Source organism: Hippocampus bargibanti, linkage group LG06 (assembly GCF_051943395.1).
Source record: "Hippocampus bargibanti isolate YZ-2025 linkage group LG06, ASM5194339v1, whole genome shotgun sequence".
NCBI classification, from domain to species: Eukaryota; Metazoa; Chordata; class Actinopteri; order Syngnathiformes; family Syngnathidae; genus Hippocampus; species Hippocampus bargibanti.
This window is the reverse complement of record NC_142739.1, coordinates 21,624,017-21,644,197: the sequence shown is the minus strand read 5'-3', so window position 1 is coordinate 21,644,197 and position 20,181 is coordinate 21,624,017. Positions and strand designations below refer to the sequence as shown.

The window sequence follows — 20,181 nt, the reverse complement described above, 5'->3', positions numbered from 1 at the left end:
GACACTGAATGAACGTGCAGGAAGTCCTTTTAACTGTCACTGATTAAAACGACCAACACCTGTGCAGTTGCAGGCGGGCCCTACAGTGCCACCCGTTGGTTGCCAACCGCAACGTGACAAATGAAAGCGGTTCAGTGATATAATTTCGTTTAGAAAGATGTGAGATGGGGGGGATTATTATCTTTTTTTTTTTTTACACCGCTGATGATTTTTTAATGTGTCCATCTGGTGTCCTCGTGGTCCGTGAAAGAATAACTGAATTCAATGTTCCAATGAGCACACAGGCTAGTCAGTGCCCGCCACTCCATGGGCTCCTTCTGTGTTGATATCATGTATCATTGAAAGCAGAGGTCCCCAAACCCCTGGCCGCGGGCCGGTACCGGTCCGTGGGTCATTTGGTACCGGGCCGCGCAGAAAGAATAAATAATTTACATAAAATGACAAATGAAAAATTACCAGATTACATCCATGACTTACTCTTGACGCATGTCAAAACACTTGTCAAGGTCACGTGATACATACCGCTGAAATTAGCCCACCGCAAGCCAGCAAAATGAGTAAAAAACAAACTTCTTATTTTGTTGTATTTATCCGCCGGTCCGTGAAAATATTGTCTGACATTAAATTGGTCCGTGGCGCAAAAAAAAGGTTGGGGACCACTGATTTAAAGGACAACCGACGCCTGCGGACAAGTTGTGTCCATAATTCTTAAAATCACTTCAAATGACTTCTACTGAGCGTATTTTATAAAGATTCCACCGCATAGGCTACATTTTACGTTTTAAGACTCGCGCTGAATATTCAGGAAGTCTTGTTTTTGAGTTGATGACGATGCCTATCGTGACGTTACGTCTGGAACGCCCCTGACAGAGAAAGCGACACACAATGCATTTTGGGTACTTTGTTTGGCCTGAAAACTTCATGTTGATCCGTGTTGATGGCGAAATTAGAAGGAAAACACATGAATAACCCAATGGCGAATCGTTGTGTGTTGCAGCAAGACTACTATTTTATACTAGTTGACACAAATTCCCAGCAGACAAATCAGCCCATTTCCAACGGAGCTTGGGCGCCATCTTGTGCATTTTCTGGGACGCTATATTGGAGTCCTGACGGCTCGAATCGATCTGGAAGAACTTCTTTGGCGTGACGTAACGAACAAGGGGGCGGGACCTTCTGCAACTGGCCATTTCCGGTTTCATTTTGAAGTCGTTTTTGGACACTTTAAGTCATTTTTATTGGTGTTTTTTTATTTGACTAAAAATATCAGCTTGAGTGTTTTGGGTATTTTAGATAAAACGTTTTTCTGATGTCAGTTAGGAAACAAAAAAAATGATGTTGGTTGTCCTTTAGTGTTATTCAATGAAATTATTTTTATAACTACTATTAATATAAATTATTATGATTATTAGATAAATCTAATTACATAAAATACTTTTATAATGGATTTAAAAAAAATCTAAAATATTTAGAATAATCAAGTTCACAATTTCATACAATCATGTATACTCTATTTTTTCAAAACTATTATTAAATCATTCCCTGCCATTCCCGAATTTATTCGGGAATTGAAAAGTGCGACGTGGAACGGCATTTCCGAATTTGTTTGGGTTTTTGTTTTTCTTGCGAGGGGTGCCAAAAAAGCACTGGTCAGACCTCTGGCAATGTTTTTCCCTTCCACAAGGTGGCAGCATTTGTCTTGTGTCCATGTTGGCGCTTTGTTCCATCTTCAGCTGTTGTTAAAGCGCGTATTGTATTTTGTACAGCCGTCCCCATTTCAAGCTCAGATAACTCCATCCCCATATAATTTAAGAATTAACTCATTTTTTCTGATGAAAGAAGAGAGGTTTCTTACGCTGCGATGAATATTTATGTAGTGCTAAAACTCAATATTCTGTGAGGAGAGCAATTTCAGTGAAAATGACAAACACCCTGGACACAGCGTCTGGCAGTGAATGAGTTAATACAAGATGAATTATCATTCACTGTGAATCAATAAATGTCCATTCGAAGCTTCCATTAAAACAAGAACAGATTTTAATATTGTCCAGCTGAGAAAAACAGATACAAATAAATACAACTATTTAAATTCAAATTAAAAAAATATAAACAACATGATGACACAAGATTCCTCCATGTTGTCTATGAAGTTGAAACGCACTTTATTCATGCACAAAATACTGTACAGACAAAAAAAAATCCTCAAAATGTCCCCCTAACTCGGAAACAACATACGTATAAGAATGTCTATGAAGACCGTCTCAGAATGACGTCGTCTTTAACTCAATCCCGATTAGCGCCGTGTTGGCGGCCTGTTTATGGATGTCGCCGGCATTGGAGCATGTGTCTGTGTCTTTCGGGGGAACCGAGTCGGGCAGGTGCCAGTGGATGAAGATTAAATAGACTAAAGAACCTGAAACGCCTCCAACAAGGGGGGCCAACAAAGGCACCCAGAACCAGTAGTTGTAACACCTGCACAGCAAACATGACAATTACAACCGGATTTTCCAGTGTATAAGGCGCACCGGAGTATAAGGCGCACCCCCAATGAAAGGTGTATTTTGAAACTTTTTCCATATATAAGGCATACCGGACGATATGGTGCACATTCACTGAATGAAAAACGTTTTCCAAATATAATACAGTGATACCTTGGCTTATGAACTTAATTGGTTCCCAGACAGAGTGTGTAAGGCGAGAAGTGTGTATCCCAAAAATTAATTTCCCATCGGAAACCATTAAAATGAGAATAATCCGTTCCCTGGTCCCCATAAAACATACTTTTCTACTTTCTAATTTTCTAAGCCTTAAAATTACACAAAATATACCTTATTTTATGTATAATAAAGGTGCTATGGTATTATAATTAAAGAAATAAACTACTGTATAATAAAGTCATTTTATTTACCTTCGTGTTGGTCCGTTGATGGCTTGATGGAATGGAGTGACCGGTTTCCTCAGCTTTAAACACTTGATGAGGAACGTAACCTTCTTTCACCATCTTGAGGAATGATACCTTGTAGGTGCTTTCTCTGCGATATTTTTACCTTTTTCCTCATCAATTGTGTTCTGTTCAGCTGGGTTGATAGCTTTTTGCATCAAGTGTACAGATGCCTTGTGCGGGTTATTTGTGGAGCTGATTGATGGGATATTTTAACCTTCCAGTCTACACTCTGCTTTTGAACTATCAAAGTTGAAACAAGTTTTCTCTCCATTTTTTCATTTTTTTTTTTCACTTTTGTTTTTTTTTTTGTTTCAAGCTCTGTCATGTCGTTTTCGTGTGCGTGTGTGTTTTCTCACTCTCTCTCTGTTGTCTGCCTGTCTCTTTAATGTTTAACCCCCCACCCCCGTCACCCTCACTGCTGCGTTCTTGACCAATCACGTGGCTTTAACCGAAGACGGCATTTTGTTTTTGGGAGAATGGCCTCACTCTCTGTCTGTAAGCCCCACCCCCTCACTGCTGCGTTCTTGACCAATCACGTGGCTTTAACCGAAGACTGGGGGCGGAGAATAGAGGACCAAAACAAGCCGGCTGCCATTTCCTTGTTAGGAGAACTGGCTTGTTCGCGAACGACACATTACTCATTGTGGCAGCTCCGTGTGTATCCCGAAAAATAGTTTGTATGCCAAGGTAAATTTTTCATAAATGTAACGTTCATAAACAAAAAAGTTCCTAAGTCAAGGGGTTCGTGAACCGAGGTATCACTAAACATATCAAAGTTTTGCAAATATAAGGAATACCACACTATAAGGTGCTACAATAGAGGCTGTTACGCACTACTTTTTCTACAGGGAAGGGGCTTGGTGACAGTAGTTGCGAGACCTGTCACGGCTTAATATGACTTCACATATAAGGCGCACCGGCGTACAAGCCGCAGCATCATCTTTTGAAGAAAATCAAGGCTTTTGGGTCCGCCTTATACAGCGGAAAATACATCCGTTACACCCAAACAATAACACTCAGTTATGTAACAAGGGCGGCTACTTGGTAATGTTTGCAGTTGACACAACTGTCGTAATCGGATGCTTGCTACCTTGATCCCGATGTTGTCGAGTAATTATTTCTTCTTTCACTATTCTCTCTGTTTGTGTCTTTTCTATTGCGTATTATTATTTTTTTACTTCAAGATGGTGCCGCGAAAGTTGCTGCTTATACTGGTACGACTCAAATAATTAGAATATTGTGAAAAGGTTCATTTATTTCAGTAATTCAACTTAAAAATGAATATATTATTTAGACTCATAACATGCATTGCAAGATATTTCAAGCTTTTGTTAGAATTTTGATTATTATGGCTTACAGCCAGTGACGTGCGGTGAGGTTCATGGAGGGTGCCCTCTTCTGGCCATTTGGTGGCTTTTGGGTGCAACACGAGGTCACCAGACCAAACAAGTACAGCAAAATACATTGACGTGATGGAAGGACTGCTAGAATGCGTCTTTTTTATGGTAAAGGGCGGTCCTTTAGTGACGTCACGTACGGACTCGTCACGAACTCAAAAACAAGACTTCCGGAATATTCAGCACGAGTCTTAAAACGTAGAATATAGCTATATGCGGTGGAATCTTTGTAAAATACGCTCAGTAGAAGTCATTTGAAGACATTTTACAAATTATGGACACAACTTGTCCGGGGACGTCGGCTGTCCTTTAAGTGTCTCTATTTCTTTCAATTTAGCCATGTAATCCTCCATTCTGAAAATAAGGCCAAGCAACACGAAAAAATGGCTGGATGGTTGGACTTAACTTGCTAACTGTTTACTGTAGCTTGCTCTCACTAATTCTAATTTTCTGCAGCCGAGGAGGCGCAAGAAGTATCTCTGTAATCACCAGCGCCCCCTGTCGTGAGGCAGGAGGACTGTGTGCCTCACGAATGCACACAGTTTTGATAAAAATAAAATAAAATAAACATTGTAGTACATTATTTATTATGTACAGTGACTGTACATGATACACACCAGCTGGAGACATTTAGTTCATATACTAAAAGCATTTGAACACTTTAATAGCGATATGCAGAGTGACAGCAATGCGGTCTCACTGCAGAGCATGCCAGCGCAGGTAGCATAGTCATTGCGCTATACATGGTGAGGCTAAGCCGGCTGGTGCCTCACCGCTCGTCTCTACTTAGTATTTGAACGGTAAATGTGAAAATTCAGCGATTTTGAAAAAGAAATCCAAAAATGGTGAAGTTAAGTGGAAAACAACTTTAAAGTACGAATCGTTAAATAAATATAACTGTTTAATTTATTTTTTCATTCGATATTTCCATGATGACAGGTGAGGCACGGCCTCACCTGCCTCCCCTGACTGCACATCACTGCTTACAGCTTATTAAAAGCTCAAAATTAGAGTCTCAAAAATATCACATGAAATAAACATAAATAATAAAAAAAAATGAGACCTTTCTGCTGGCCGACATTTCATTTCTTTGAACTCCTTTTTCTATTTATTTCATGTGATATTAAAATTTTTGGAGACCCTGATTTTGTGGTTTTCAAGAGTTGTAAGCCATAATAATCACAATTAAAAAAAAATAAAAGCTTGAAATATCTTGCAATGAGTGTTATGAGTCTAAATAATACCTTTTAACTCATTCAATGCCATTGTTTTGATTCTTGGCGTGACGTCACGAACTGGTGCCGGGACTTTCTGAAAATCCCCAATTCGCAGCTCAATTTGTTAGCACACTTTAAGTGATTTTTATTGGTGTTTTGCATTTTACTAAAAATATCAGCCTGAATGTTTTGGGTATTTTAGATGCTATAAAACGTTTTTCTGAATGGTGTCGGTTGTCCTTTAAAGCACTATGGACCAATAAGCATGGACAGCCGCTCTCATTTCAAGCTCATACAACTCCAGACCAAAATAATTTAGGAACTCTTTTTTTTCTGATGAAAGAAGAGAGTCTAAGGTTTCTTACCCTGCATAGAATGTTTATGTAGTCCCAAAACTCAATATTCTGTGGGTCCCGGAATTTGAGTGACAATGACAAAAACCCTGGCACTGGAGTGGACACATTTTTGCACATCGTCTGGCAGTGAATGAGTTTGGTTTAATTACTTGAATAAATGATTTTTTTTACAATATTCTAATTTCCTGAGTGGTACCTGTACAGCAGCTCCGATGTTTTCTTCTTCTTCCTTTCATAACTTTGCGGCTGTGAAATGTGAATTTCTCAACTGTGAGACTAATAAAGGCTAATCTAATCGAATCGGATCTAATCAAAACGTGCGGACAATGGCACGTTTTTCCAAATCTGCGCTCAGCAGACTTTGAACCATGAGCATGCCACAACTGCAATCATAAATGTGGCCTTACTCCTTAACAGTGGCTGTGATCTTTTCCAATCTGATTTGTGTACTTACGTGAAGACCTCCGTGCCCCACCCTGCAGTCAGTGTAAGAAGTCGAGGTCCGAGATCGCGGGCAGGGTTTATGGCCGCCCCGCAGTTGCCAGACATGGACATGGAGATGCCCAAAACGACAATGGCCACGATTGGCGGGATCAACTCAGAAGGTGCCGGGGTGTTCCTCTTCTCGTCCAGACCGAGAATGCATAACAAGAGCATCGCGGTGCCCACCACCTGATAATGACAAACACCAGTCACATCATTATACTTAGAATAAATATACAGTCGAAAAGTATTGCTATAAACTGACCTGGTCGAGGAAACTTGTGCTTAAGGTGGCGTACTCGGAGGGATATGTGGCAAATATGGACGCTGTCTCATTAGGTCCATACACAGTCAGTATTCCGCCACTAAAATCCATAATAGCATCTAAGGCAACAACACAAAAACATTTGCCTTGTTGAAACATGAAAAATAAAACTTGCTCATTTGTAAAAGGCACAGTATTGTAATTGTTTACGGATATAAATATTTAAATTTGATAGAGAATAGACAGAAAAGAGGTTATCATATTTAAAGCTTTCATGCCGCCGAACACAAGGCCCACAATAGAAACAGAGAAGATCTGGGGTCAATCTGAGGTGAACAGACACAGCCTGTTAAACTGTCATCTTCATGTAGGAGATCTGGCCTTGGACTAATTTACGACTTGGTAAACTGCTTCACAGGAAGAGCTCATTAGCCAGGTTACAAATCTATCAGTTCATGGAAAGGACAACCTATTAAAATGTATACGTTCTATTGGTTTATGGATGTTGGTGCTTGGGACGTCCAGGGATGTGGTATTCAAATCAAGAAGACTATTTTTTACTAATGCGTCACGTAAATTTGCGTATACTTCAATAAATAGCTTTGCAGACGGCTGCAGAAGTTGGGCGTCGGTCATGAATGGCTGCGTCTCCTGCCGGCAGTAAAAGACAATCTTCCTGTGTTTAAGCCTTTGTTCACAACCAAACATCTCTGACAAAATTGATCAAATATTTTTGCTCTCATATTGATTTGACATATTTGTGTCTCAGTGCTATTTTGATATCAAATACAAAAATATTTCAATAATACTTCTGTGCAAACAAAGCTAACCGTTTTACAATTAAAGATTCAAAGTTTGTTTAGATTTTATCTTTATCTTGACTTTTTAAAAAGACATTATTTTATTATCCTGACAATCAGGTGTTCATACTTTGGTCTTTGCTATTGCATAACTTGTGTGAACGTTCCAACTATTGTGCTACTGAATCTTTATCTTCTAATTGTTGCATTTTGTTGCTGAAATATAGTAGAAATAACACACTATCCGTCACCTTACAGGACAACCGACGCCTCCGGACAAGTTGTGTCCATAATTTGTAAAATGGCTTCAAATGAATTCAACTGAGCGTATTTTACAAAGATTCCACGGCATATAGCTATATTTTACGTTTTAAGACTCGCGCTGAATATTCAGGAAGTCTTGTTTTCGAGTTGATGACGATACCTGACATGACGTCACGTCTGGAACGCCCCTAACCAAGAAAGCGACACACAATGAATTTTGGGTACTTTGTTTGGTCTGAAAACTTTGTGTTGATGGCGAAATTAGAAGGAAAAAACAAATATTGCGATGGTGAATCGTTGTGTGTTGGACCAAGACTACTATTTGATTCTAGTTGACACAAATTCCCAGCAGACAAATCAGCCAATTTCCAACGGAGCTTAGGCGCCATCTTGTGCATTTTCTGGGACGCCAGATTGGAGGCCTGACGGCTCGAATTGGACTTCTTTAATCGATTGCAAACATTTATGCTTTCCTCTTCAGAACTATTTGAATCATATTCATAACTGGATGAGTAACAAGAAAGCATCTTCTCCGAATCTGAAGCCATTGTTTTGATTCTAGAGCAAGGCAAGATGTCCTGGCGTGAAGTCACGAACAAGGGGGCGGGACCTTCTGAAACTCGCAATTTCCGGGGTCATTTTGAAGTAGTTTTGGGACACTTTAACTCATTTTTATTGGTGTTTTGCATTTGACTAAAAATATCAGCCTGCGTGTTTTGGGTATTTTAGATGCTATCTAACGTTTTCCTGATGTCAGTTAGTTAACAAAAAAATGGTGTCGGTTGTCCTTTAAATTATTTTGGAATAGTTTTGCTCAAACCTGTACCTTTTTTGCAACTAAATTCCAACTAATGCATTAAAGCAAATCAGAGATCCACCCCCCCCCCCCACACACACACAAAAAAAAACATTGAACAAGAGCAAAAGGACAGACCGAAGTAGACCAAGAAGACAACCGCCGATGCAACATATGCTCCCAGAACTTGAAAGAGCCAATAGGGAAGCATCCTTTTCCACGGCACCTGACCCAACACACAGAAACTGAGCGTTACGGCCGGGTTCAGATGGGCCCCTGCAGAAGCGACAAGTGACAGCGGGAGAGAGATTGAAGTTTTAATGCTGGGTCTTAAATGTTCATATAAAGAAAGGACTAACGTTTGTAGAGCACCTGTGATGCCTCTGGTGAGGTACATGGCTGACATTACGCCCACGGAGAAGGACATGTTGATGGATAAAAACTGGCCTTTTGTCTGCCTGCTGGTCTTCACCTGCGCGGCCGCTGAGCAGCCGAAAAGCTTGGTGGCACATAAAAGCAAACAAAAAGTATATACAAGATGAAGCTCAGTTCTACAAACAATGCAGATAAAAATCTGTCACTCAGTCTAACTGCCCATAGGAGATTAAGTCACCATATCAAATGACATCCGTCTTTTCGAGGTCATGCCATAATTTCAGAGCACAGTCCAATATTTAATTGTTTCTATAAAGGGAGTGGGTATTGTGTTCATTTTTTTACGTTCATTATTATAAAAAAACAGTATTTGTTTCAAAAACATTTCAAAAAATCATATCAACGTATTTTTAATAAAACTGCAGGTAAAGTAATCGCTAGTTACAGTGAGACCTCAGCTTACGAACACCTTATCTTACGAACTTTTCGTCTTACGAACGTCAAATTTATGAAAATTAAACCTTGAAATACGCACTACTTTTCGCGATACACACCCACCACGGCTGGCGGAGTGCTCTTCGGATCTGGCGGAGTGATCTTCGGATCTTCGGCGGAAGCACACGACCGAACAGAGCTCCAGCCGGCGCTACTTTTCACGCCCCCTCTCTCTGAATTCACATGTCGATCGCCTCCGAGGAGCTTTTTGCAGATAATTTTACTATTATGGGACAGAAAAAAAAACACCACAGGCTCGTGTTCAGCCGGAGAAGACACAAAAAATAAAATCACCGTCGAGGAGAAGGAGATCATTGAGAAACACGAACGAGGTGTGCGTTTGTGGCGTCAAATGTGCACACTCATCTCAGCCTGATACATCTCTCACGCTGTGTGTCACTTCCCTGAGAGTAATTTACTCCACCATTGCCACCATCCTTCGCCTAAAAGCTTTACAGTGTAAAGCTTCAGCGACTCGTGAAATGAAATGAAATTGAAGTGTCGCGAGCGGCAGCGCCGCCCCAGCTGTCAATTCCAGTACCGGATTTTCCAGTGCATACGGCGCACCCCAAATGTTTAATTTTCTTCAAAAGATGACCCTGCGCCTTACACACAGTTGCATCTTATATGTTAAGTAATATTGAGCCAAGACAGGTCTTGCAACTACTGTCAGGAGCCACCAACTCCATTTCACCCCCCCAATCGAAGAAGTAGTGCATACCCCCAGCCTCTACTGTAGCACCGCGTTTAGTTTCAGAAATCATACATCGGGAGATTTTCATACTCGCGACTCTGTGGTGCGTGTTAAAATAATGTGAGCGTTACAAAAGTGTTAATTACAAGTAAATAAAACATAAAAAATGCTTTCATTGTTTATTCATATGTCCAATCGTATAAAAATGTGTTTACATTTTCTTTTGTTTTACCTTACAAATGAACTGTCCGTTTTGTGTCAATAGTTGCTTTATAAAGTGAGTACAGTATTGTGATCAAAATCGGGAGTCGCCCGACCAAATTGTGGGGCTTAACATGTATGATTTATTGAAGGTGCGCCTTATAGTTCTTATACTGTATATGTAAAAAATAAACAAAATGCACCATACATTGGGGGTGCACCTTATACTCCGGTGCGCCTTATACACCAGAAAATACATGTACAGTGAGACCTCAACTTACGAACTTAATTGGTTCCCAGAAAGAGTGTGTAAGGCGAAAAGTGTGTATCTAAAAAAAAATCCCATAGGAAACCATTAAAATGGGAATAATCCATTCCCGGGTTTCCATAAAATATACTTTTCAACTAAATAAGCCTTAAAACTACACACAACATAAATACACTGCATTGTATCATAAAGTCACTTTATTTTGCATTTGTGATGGTCATTGATGGCTTGATGGAATGGCGTTGGAGGTCGAAGGTCAAACGGAATTGCTGTTTAGAAAGAGAGGCACATTACATGAGGACTGTAATTAAAGAAATAAACTGTGCTGTAAAATAACGTTTTATTTACCTTTTTGATGGTCGTTGATGGCTTATGGAAGGAGAGTCACCTTCCATCGGATTGGATTGGATTGGATATGCCTTTATTAGTCTCACAGTGGAGAAATTTACATTAGGACTGTTGGTAACTTAACCTCTGGTGCTGTTCGGTCGTGTGCTTCCGCCGAAGATCACTCCGCCAGCCGTGGTGGGTGTGTATTATGACAATAGTGCTTATTATAAGGTTTAATTTTCAGAAATTTGACGTTTGTAAGACAAAAAGTTTGTAAGTTCAGGTGTTTGTAAGTTGAGGTCTCACTGTATATGTAAAAAATAAACAAAATGCACCATACATTGGGGGTGCACCTTATACTCCGGTGCGCCTTACACACCAGAAAATACATGTACAGCCGTTATAAAAATATTGTAGCAAGAAAGTATCGATATCTTCTCATTATTACGCAATCCGAATTACTGTACTTACAAGACGACGATATCCATATAGTAGTCATAAAGCAATTTCTTTTTAGAAATAATGACATCACGTTGCCTCAAAGGACTTACTAATTAATTGTGAAATGTGATTGCTCTGGAGTCATCTCAGTGCTTGTCTCAAAATGAAAGAATATAATAATACTGTATACACGACATTTCGACTCGATTCATCATTGTCAAGGGAACAACACATTTGGGAATATCATAGCAGCTTTGACAGTTAATTTTAAATCCAAATGAGCTCAGCAGCAAGTTACTCACCACCAAGACAAAAGTGCCCAAGAACTCGGCCATGCACTCTCGCAAGAGAGCATTCCTCACCCGGAAGACGCGTCGCTTCAACATGATTGCGAGGTTCTTGGACGTCAGCAGGCGCTGCTTCCACAAGCAGCATCTCCTTGTCCAACTGGCCTCTTCCTCCCTTTTTCAGCCCAGCTCATCCAAACATGAACAATCATTTACCAGCTCGTCACAGCGCACACATTCACACTATTGGTAACTGATGGCATCAACATGAAGAAAGGAGGACAGATGTTGCTTTCACTCTGACTGACCCCACTACCTTTATATCCATTATGATGACAGTGATGACTTAAAACAGCATTGCTAATTGCATATAGGACAGTGACTCTTAAAGTGCGGTAGTTGTATCAGTCTCCCTCTCGTGGTTCATGAAAGAATAACTGGCCTAGTAGTTCAGTTGTATTTAACATTGGACCGTTTTCCAATATGTATAATTTTTTTACTGAACATTATATATATATATATATATATATATATATATATATATATATATATATATATATATATATATATAAATAAAATTCTGAAGTTGCCATTCAGGCTATTAAGGGCAGAAAGGGCAAAGGTTTCCACAGGGTTTCGTGGAAATTGGTTGTGTTTATTTTGTGTGGAATCGAGTCGACAAATAAACAAATCAGACTTGCTGGTAGTGAATATACAGCATTTGTCCAGTTCTGTTGAACTCTGAGCTCAAGCTAGAGAGAGCAAAATGATACACTGTAAAAGTCACAATCCATCTAATCTGGGTCACAACAAATGACAGATTTATTAGTGTGGTGTTAATTATCTCACTACTTGCGCTGTAAATCTCACGATGGCGCTTTTCACTGCACTCTGGACTCAAAAAGAATTGTGCAAGGTCTTTTAATCATTGCGTGGGGCATGCTGTTGCTGATATATTTGGGGGGGGAAAAACTGAAGAAAAATGTAAAGGTCCTGAAGAGATATCGAATATATCATTATTTTCTGCTTATTTTTAATGCCCTCATTCCTCCGGAACATTGTGTATTGTTGATTGATTGAGTAATTGTCTTTTATCACACTGTCATGTGTAGTGATTCTTTGAAAACATACTTGGATAATTTTTTTTAATATAACTTTTTCTTGTATGTATATTATTTTATAGTGTGTTATGACGCCATTAGTTCATCTAGCAATCTTTACTCCATAGTTAAATTATATATTTTATCAAAACGACAATACTGTAGTACTAAACCAAAGTGCGGCACTCTACCGCCATCTGCAGGATACACAACAAAAACGCATCAATTTGAGTGAGGCTTTATTAAAAAAAAAACAATAAACACTATCAATGCTGTTAGCATCGGTTCACAGTATATCCTAAAATCCTTCACATACGCGTGCTACGTGGCTTTGAGGTAGAACATCAAAAATTTAAGTAAAATTCACACCTTCATAAATAGGTGTGCTACTTCTGTTGAAGCTTTGAGAAATATGAGGAGTATTGTGTTGTAAATTGGGTGACAAATGGCATTATCCCAGAATAGTTCAACAAATAGTCTATATTAGATTTGCTTTTGTTGGCTCTGAGTTAAGACAGTTTTTATGGGGCCGGTGTATTACCACATCCACAGACCCAGAGGGAAGTCCTCGGATCAAAGCCCAGGCTTCCAGACGCCTCATCCCCACCACGCTAACGCCCTCGATCTCCATCACCTCGTCACCGGGACGAATCTTGTCCACTGGGCCACCTGTGGAGAAGAAAAAGTCAATGAAATGAACTATACGAAATGCTGTTCCTACATTTGAGGCTTTAGTTAACGTACCTTGGAAGATCTTCTTTATGGTGAGTGGTTTGTCCCCTAGACCAAAGCCTCCCTCTAGACTGAAGCCCAGATCTCGACTTTTCTTCTCCAGATGCACACGCATACGCTGACCTGACAAAATCAAATAACTAAATACACAACGGTAATCTTACTTAAGATTCCAACATGTGTATTAGCTATGAAAAGTCTACAAATGCCTGTTGAAATTCTCAGTTTTGCTGGTGTTATATGAATAAATACAGTAAAGTCTCGTTATATCGATATTCAAGGGAGTCCGAAAAAATATCGATATAACCGGGACTATCGATATATCCGACCCTGTTTGCATGCAATTTTCTCAGTGCGTGCATAGAAATAGAAAACTAGATTACATAATTCATGTTTTTTGGCATCATGACAGGTAGATAGCTAGATAGCTCACTCGCGACCTGGAAAGCTAGCTAACCTGACAGCTGGCGAGAGAGAGAGAGAGAGAGAGAGAGAGAGAGAGAGAGAGAGAGAGAGAGAGAGAGAGAGAGAGAGAGAGAGAGAGAGACAGAGACAGAGACAGAGACAGACAGATAGTTGCTTTCAAATCTTTTTGGACAAATTGTGTGACCAAGAGGCGGAACAAAAAAAAAAAAAAAAATCTCACGATAGCAAGTAAAAAAATAAACCAAATAAAAATGAACCACTGGCATTCAAGTTGTTAAATGAGAGCCAACAGACACCTGCCACCATTTGAAATGCCTTTGATTAAGCCCAAAATAAGTTGTTTGCTCAGCACAAGCCTTTCTGCTAACACGGATTGGTATTTCAAACTGTTCATTAGTCCAGCTGAAAAACAAAAAACAGCTCCAGAGCACATTAAGCTTCCTGTCGGTCTCATTCTTTAGCCAACGAGCAACACTGTGCCCAACAGACCTTTAAAATGAAGTTTCATCAAATCACAACACATTCCCAACATGCGCTTGGCTGATCCAGAAGTGGAAAATATAGCCAGGCCCAGATGTCTTGCCTTTTTAAGATACCATAAGCAAGCAAGATCACCTTGACAGTCAACCCTATACCCCAAACATAAAAAGAATAAAGATTGTTGCGACATGATCTAAACACCCAGTACTTGCCCCAAATTCCTGCGGGACCTTCGATGTTGTTGTGGGTCTCACGGCGTCCTCCTTGACCAATTTCCTTCTCATCTCTGCAACAGTTTTGGAGGATAGTCCAGTTCTAGGTATGGTGTCACGTCCTGTGTCATACTTTCTACACAATGACCATTTTCACTGTGTTCTATAGTCCTTAATGCCTCCCGATACCTGTTGAAGTTTTTACTAATAGTGCTCCACGCTGAATTCTCATCCTCAAAGTTTTGACACAGGAGTAGTAGCAACTGGTGCTCCAATACTATATTCCGCTCAAGGACACTTTGACACTGTCACAAAGGATCAAACCCGCAACCACTTTTCCGTCGCGCCATGACGTGCAATGAGATCCTTTTCATGTTCTGGAACCGTTCCGCGGACTGCTGTACGATGCGACAAACAAAATGTCAGAAAAAGCATACCAGAACAGCTGAACTTTAATTGGGGTTAATCAAAGGCAATTTCAAGGGCAGCAGGTGTGTGCTGAATCCCATTTTAACAGGAGTTTGAAATATCTCCAGTTATTGGAGGTTGTGCGACCATATTATCGCTTTTTTATGCGTTTTTTACTTCCTTACTCAAAAATGGATTTTTTAACTCAACATTAACATTCAATAAAGTGACATCAGTGGTGGGAAAAGTTTGGAAATGATTACTCCTGGTCTCATTTGTTGTATCAAAAAAAAACTAGCATCTCAACGGGGATGTGTAGACTTTTAATCCACTGTATAATGAATTTAACCAGTCTCTGAAGTCTTAGTCGCAGTTGGTTCCTCAGTCTGACGCTCGTCTCTTCTCGAAATGCTGCTAACATCACCCCTTCTCAGTACCACAACACCCATCTCTCGAGTTTTGGCCCGTCTCAGGACTCTCAGAGCTTCCCAGTGAGTGTAGCTCGCCAGGGCGGTGCCGTTGATGGATAGGACGTGGTCGCCTTCTCGGATGGAACCTTCTTGTGCAGCCACACCGGTGGGAAACACCTTGTGGACCTGTGAAGGACCACATGTCTAAAAAAAATCGAGACAGAATCATTGACAATAAAGATTTTTTTTAAAAGGTGGTCTACTCACACTGACTGGTTTGTTCTGGTCAACACCTCCTGCAACACTGAAGCCCAAGCCGACAGCCACTTCTTTGTGGAGGACAACGACATGCACGTCGTCCTGCGTTAGGAATCAAAGTTTCATTAGTAGTCTTGATAGTGTGAAGAACAAAAATTAGATCAGCAATCCTGATTTCTGATGAATAAAAAGTTCCAAGAAACGGGACTCGACTGGCAGTATGAGCCAAAATGGTGGACAGTCAAGTGCTTCGGAGTGTGTACCTGCAGACCACTGTCATCCAGACTTCTGACATCCTCCAGAAGCTTTTCAAGTTCCTCGCTGGGTAATACAGACACATATGACAGCGCAGACATTTCGGAGCTCAGCGAAGCCGACCTCCTGCCCATCGCCGGGATCTCGTCAATGTCATTCTCAGATTCGGAGTCAGTTCCAGTGAAGTGACACAATTGCGCCAGGCTGCATGGAGGAGGGTTGTTGGGTAAGGAGATGATGACGACTGATTTGATTCTTGTTTTTTTTTCTGTACGTACCTGAGAGAGAAGCTCCTGCGATCTGCCAAGCTCATGCTGCTGGTGATGGTTACCGAGGACTCGCCAGAGTCTGAATCGGAATTAGAATCGGCATCCTTCCCTGAGTCGTCATCGTCATTGTTGAAAGCTTCATCCTGACTCCAGGCGTTCCAACCAGCGACCCAAGAATCCAAATCCAACATGTTTTTCTTGCCTTTCACATCACTCTCAGTGATATCAGGAAAGAACTTGCTGTGGGATGAGGTGCTCAGGGCTTTCACGGGGGTTGGGAGTTCTCGTTGGTGATTTTTTACTCCTTTTGCGGTTTCAGTCGCTGGAAGCTGAGGGCCGTTGTTTGGCGGCGGGATAGGAGAGCTAGAGGGCGAGTGGTTCGGAGAGTTTGTTGGAGTCTTATCATCATCATCATCAGTAACTGCTAAAACAACCACGGGAGATTTCTTGATTCCAAACAGTTCAGCACACACGCGTGGCTCAGGGTCACTCGAGCTCAGCAACATGGATGACTCGATATTGTTAATTCTCCAGTCCGTATGCCTCGAGACTTGACAAGAATCTGGTTCGTCTATGTATAAGGGACGAACTTCTTTGAGGGATGATTCTACGGTCTGCTTGAACCTAGAATTGTTCCTAACATCCGTGTATTTGTAAACCCGATCCATCGTTGTCCCTTGCGTCTTTATTAAATCACCCACAGACCTTTGACCAATCTCGTCCACTGACAAAGACCTTTGTGACTGAGTTTTCTGTTGACCTACTTTGGTGTCAGATTTTCGATCTGTCTCCCCGAACTCACTCAAGCCCATAAATTTGTCATCTAGAACACCACCTGTTTTCTCTGACTCACTCTTCAAACCATCGTGGGCAGTGTTGAGTCTTGTGGGCACAGAAAAAGCTCTTCGGGGCATCATGTTCTGGCCCTTGGCAAAAGTTTGGGTTTTCTGTGTCAGAGCCTCAAATTGATTGATCTTGTTTCTGACACTGACTGAGGAGGGGTGCGTCTCTGGGTGAACCCTCCACTCTGCACCGTTGATGTTCAGATTAGGCTCAAAAACATCTTCGTAAACCTTTAATTCAAGCTCGGCTCCCGTCTTTCCTTGATCCAGCATTTTTTTCCCCCACTGCGTTTTGTTAGTCTCAGATAGTCCCAAAAAAGTCGACTTCTGTGATAAAGCCTTCGAGGCGGCAGCCCTGTCCAATCTAATCTGACGAGCTCTGGTGTTCCTGCTCCTTGCTCGGTCCAGAGACATTGTCTCAATAGATCCTATGACTGCACTTACTCCACCGTGGTCAGAATACTTCCCATAGATCCGTTCTTCCCATTGACCCTCTGGTAATCTTGACCTGATTCTCGGACATGGTGAATTAATGGATCCCCCAGTTTTAGCGTCGATAAATGCACTGGGGACATCTCCCGTCTCCTCGTTGTATGAACTTGGTAAATTGCTGAAGACTGAGCGATGGTTCACTTTAGCTCCACCCCTTCCATAAAGCCAGTTTCTTTCTAGGGAAGAGAAATCCCGAAGTTTGCTGAAGTCCTCGGTTTTGGACAGGCCAAAAAGCTTCTCAATACGTTCCGATATACTCTGGCCTCTTTTGGCACCAAAAGAACCGGTTTCTCTGGAGTCTGTGATGGGTTCCGGGGCCGACTTCAGTCTTGAAGGACATGGAGTACCCCTATAGGATGTCTCACAAGTTTGGGCGAAAAGACTTTTTGGTTGGTTCTGACGAATTGGAGGAACACCTGCACAGTTGTATGTCTGAAATGAAGATGTGGAGCTGCCGCTCAGGCCTTCCGTTTCCTTCCAACTTTCTTGGTTTTCATCACGAAGCAATGCAGCGATGTTGGACCGCCGTGTGTCTCGATCAGGACTGCATGCCCCTATCTTCCAGTCAACACTCCTACTTCTACTCGGCAAATTCTGCCTGCATTCTGCTCCAGTGCCAGTCCGATTCTCAAACGCAGGGTTAGAGTTTCTACCTCTGTTGATGCCAAAATCTGTGGGTTTCTTGTCTAGTTTCTCATTTTGATAGTTTGACATGGTTCTTGCCCTGAAATCTTGGCCATCGATTGATCTGGCCCGCTTGCTTGAACGATTCAATCCAGTTTTTGACTCTCGTTCTTTAACTTCCACATCTCTGGACACAACCGCTGCGGATGAAGCTCTGTCCTTCCTCGCACCTGGCCTGGGAGGGAGGCTGCCGGAGAGAGAGTTGGCGGTTCTGACGGAGCCGCATGCCAAAGACCTCTGATTGCTACACTCAGTCACTGGAGCATGCGGCAAGAACACATCCATTGTCAGAGTATAAACAAAGTTAATGACCACCTGACAAAAGTCAAATCCCCAAAAAGAGAATTGATGACTCCACTGGATTTATTTAAACTTTTCTAAATGACTGCAGAGCAGCAAGCAGCGTGAGTTCATTTTGTTCCACCGACGCAAAATTGATGTAGACTGCTGTGAATTAAACATTGTTCATTTCTGATATGCTATGGTCTGGTGTCTGGTTGTAGTCCTTTCTATGTTCCATGGAAGTCTTTAGGTCCACAGCAGGGCTTGAACTATGAGCTCCTGGAGCCTGCAGAGCATAAAAAAGTACACACACATACAAAAATGAAAAAAATCAAAATATGTGGATATGTGGCAGCTGCGGTTTATCACAATGGTCAAACTTAAATCACAGAGCGGTTGAGGAGAAGGAACACAACTTGGCACAGAATGTCCAATGGGTGGAGAGAAAGACAGGGATTGGTGAGACAACAAAGGCCTAAAATTAGCTTTCAAATCACGTGGAAAAAAATAAAAAACAAATAAAAATAAACACCCAATAAACTACTCCATTCATGCAAGGCTGTACAATGCGGTCTTATAAGATAACAGCTGTTTACACTAGCAACATGCATTGCTCATACTCTTAACTGTCAGCTCAACCTGCACACAAAAACTGGAAAAACTCACTCCGCTGCAATCCAGTGAGGCACAACAATGTCGAAATGTGACACAATCATTCACACCTTGAGGTAGTCAACAACTCATCAAAACCCTGGCGGCCCAGAAAAAAAATGGATCAGATCAAATGGATAACTATGCATTGATGTATTTACATACAGCACACCATGAGAAAAAAACAAGAAAAGCAGTGACACCACCTTTGGCTGTATAGGCAAACCGAGATAGTAGTTGAACAATCGTTTTGGTGCAATCAAATAATTGTACTGAAGAGACAAATACTGTACAGTAATTGTTAAGTCGTAAATATCAATCTCTCTGCTTTGGTTTTCGAATGCAAGCTAGTGTCATTTTACAGAGTCTGATACACCTGTTTTGCTTGAGCACAAGCCTCCCATCTGGGTAACCTGGGCAACGTGGTTCGTTTGAATTCAAACTCACAGCGACTGGCGATAGAAATAAAGACAACAAAAACTCAAATGTACACAGAAACTCGAACAATAAAATCTACACACCTGCTCATTGAAATTGGTTCTTCCATCCAGGGGCTTCAAATAGGCGCATTACCTTCGTCCTAAGTCAACGACCGTGAGTCGGACAAGGTTTTACGGGGACGATGATGACAGGAACTCCTTGTCTATCTTTCTCTCACCCTGTTTGCTTGTTAGCATTGCACACTGGGATGTCGACGGCGACGCAAACCGGCCATACTGGTCTATCTTCTTGTTCTCTCTCTCTCCTTTTCTCTCCTCCTCCTTCCGTTGTTATTTTCTCACTCTTTTCCTCGTCTCATCGGCTCACGTTCCTGGTGTAAACTTAATGTGTAGCTCTTTAAACAGCCCAGTGAGAGCACACGCACACACACACACACACACACACACACACACACACACACACACACACACACACACACACACACACACACACACACACACACACACACACACACACACACACACACACACACACACACACACACACACACACACACACACACACACACACACACACACACACACACACACACACACACACACACGTTTTAAACAATCTCCAAGCAT

The 20,181-nt window shown here is 41.4% G+C and overlaps 2 protein-coding genes across 9 annotated transcripts; both read right to left on the bottom strand.

Moving 5' to 3' along the window:
• Positions 1–2,020: 2,020 nt before the first annotated feature.
• On the bottom strand, positions 2,021–12,016 carry aqp10a (aquaporin 10a). 6 transcript variants are annotated; one of them, XM_088998769.1, is made up of 7 exons: positions 11,629–12,016; positions 9,452–9,615; positions 8,882–9,021; positions 8,661–8,748; positions 6,663–6,781; positions 6,369–6,586; positions 2,021–2,472 (listed from the first exon to the last, which is right to left on the bottom strand). In XM_088998769.1, the coding sequence occupies exons 1-7, from the start codon at positions 11,679–11,681 to the stop codon at positions 2,262–2,264; spliced, it is 993 nt and encodes a 330-aa protein (XP_088854895.1). In that variant the 5' UTR covers positions 11,682–12,016; the 3' UTR covers positions 2,021–2,261. The 6 variants fall into 6 exon arrangements, with proteins under 6 accessions (XP_088854895.1, XP_088854894.1, XP_088854896.1 ...); XM_088998768.1 differs by having other exon boundaries at positions 8,661–8,798; positions 8,895–9,021; positions 9,456–9,615; positions 11,629–12,007; XM_088998770.1 differs by lacking the exon at positions 9,452–9,615 and having other exon boundaries at positions 11,629–12,014.
• A 200-nt stretch (positions 12,017–12,216) lies between these two features.
• LOC148896766 (uncharacterized) lies at positions 12,217–19,919 on the bottom strand. 3 transcript variants are annotated; one of them, XM_088999221.1, is made up of 8 exons: positions 19,636–19,919; positions 19,130–19,214; positions 16,173–18,749; positions 15,903–16,098; positions 15,649–15,741; positions 15,321–15,567; positions 13,458–13,568; positions 12,217–13,382 (listed from the first exon to the last, which is right to left on the bottom strand). In XM_088999221.1, the coding sequence occupies exons 3-8, from the start codon at positions 18,464–18,466 to the stop codon at positions 13,192–13,194; spliced, it is 3,132 nt and encodes a 1,043-aa protein (XP_088855347.1). In that variant the 5' UTR covers positions 18,467–18,749; positions 19,130–19,214; positions 19,636–19,919; the 3' UTR covers positions 12,217–13,191. The 3 variants fall into 3 exon arrangements, 2 of the variants coding, with proteins under 2 accessions (XP_088855347.1, XP_088855346.1); XM_088999220.1 differs by lacking the exon at positions 19,130–19,214; XR_016115375.1 differs by lacking the exon at positions 19,130–19,214 and having other exon boundaries at positions 13,345–13,382; positions 13,458–13,585.
• Between the last annotated feature and the right edge of the window lie 262 nt (positions 19,920–20,181).

Coding starts and splice junctions, on each gene's coding strand:
- aqp10a (XM_088998768.1), bottom strand. CDS start 11,681: ATGCTCTCTTGCGAGAGTGCATGGCCGAGTTCTTGGGCACTTTTGTCT. Junction 8,799..8,894: donor CCTCACCAGAGGCATCACAG/GTGCTCTACAAA, acceptor TCGCTTCTGCAG/GGGCCCATCTGAACCCGGCC. Junction 6,782..8,660: donor TGTCTTCTTGGTCTACTTCG/GTCTGTCCTTTT, acceptor TTGTTGCCTTAG/ATGCTATTATGGATTTTAGT.
- LOC148896766 (XM_088999221.1), bottom strand. CDS start 18,466: ATGGATGTGTTCTTGCCGCATGCTCCAGTGACTGAGTGTAGCAATCAG. Junction 16,099..16,172: donor CGCAGGAGCTTCTCTCTCAG/GTACGTACAGAA, acceptor TCCTCCATGCAG/CCTGGCGCAATTGTGTCACT. Junction 13,383..13,457: donor CATAAAGAAGATCTTCCAAG/GTACGTTAACTA, acceptor TCTTCTCCACAG/GTGGCCCAGTGGACAAGATT.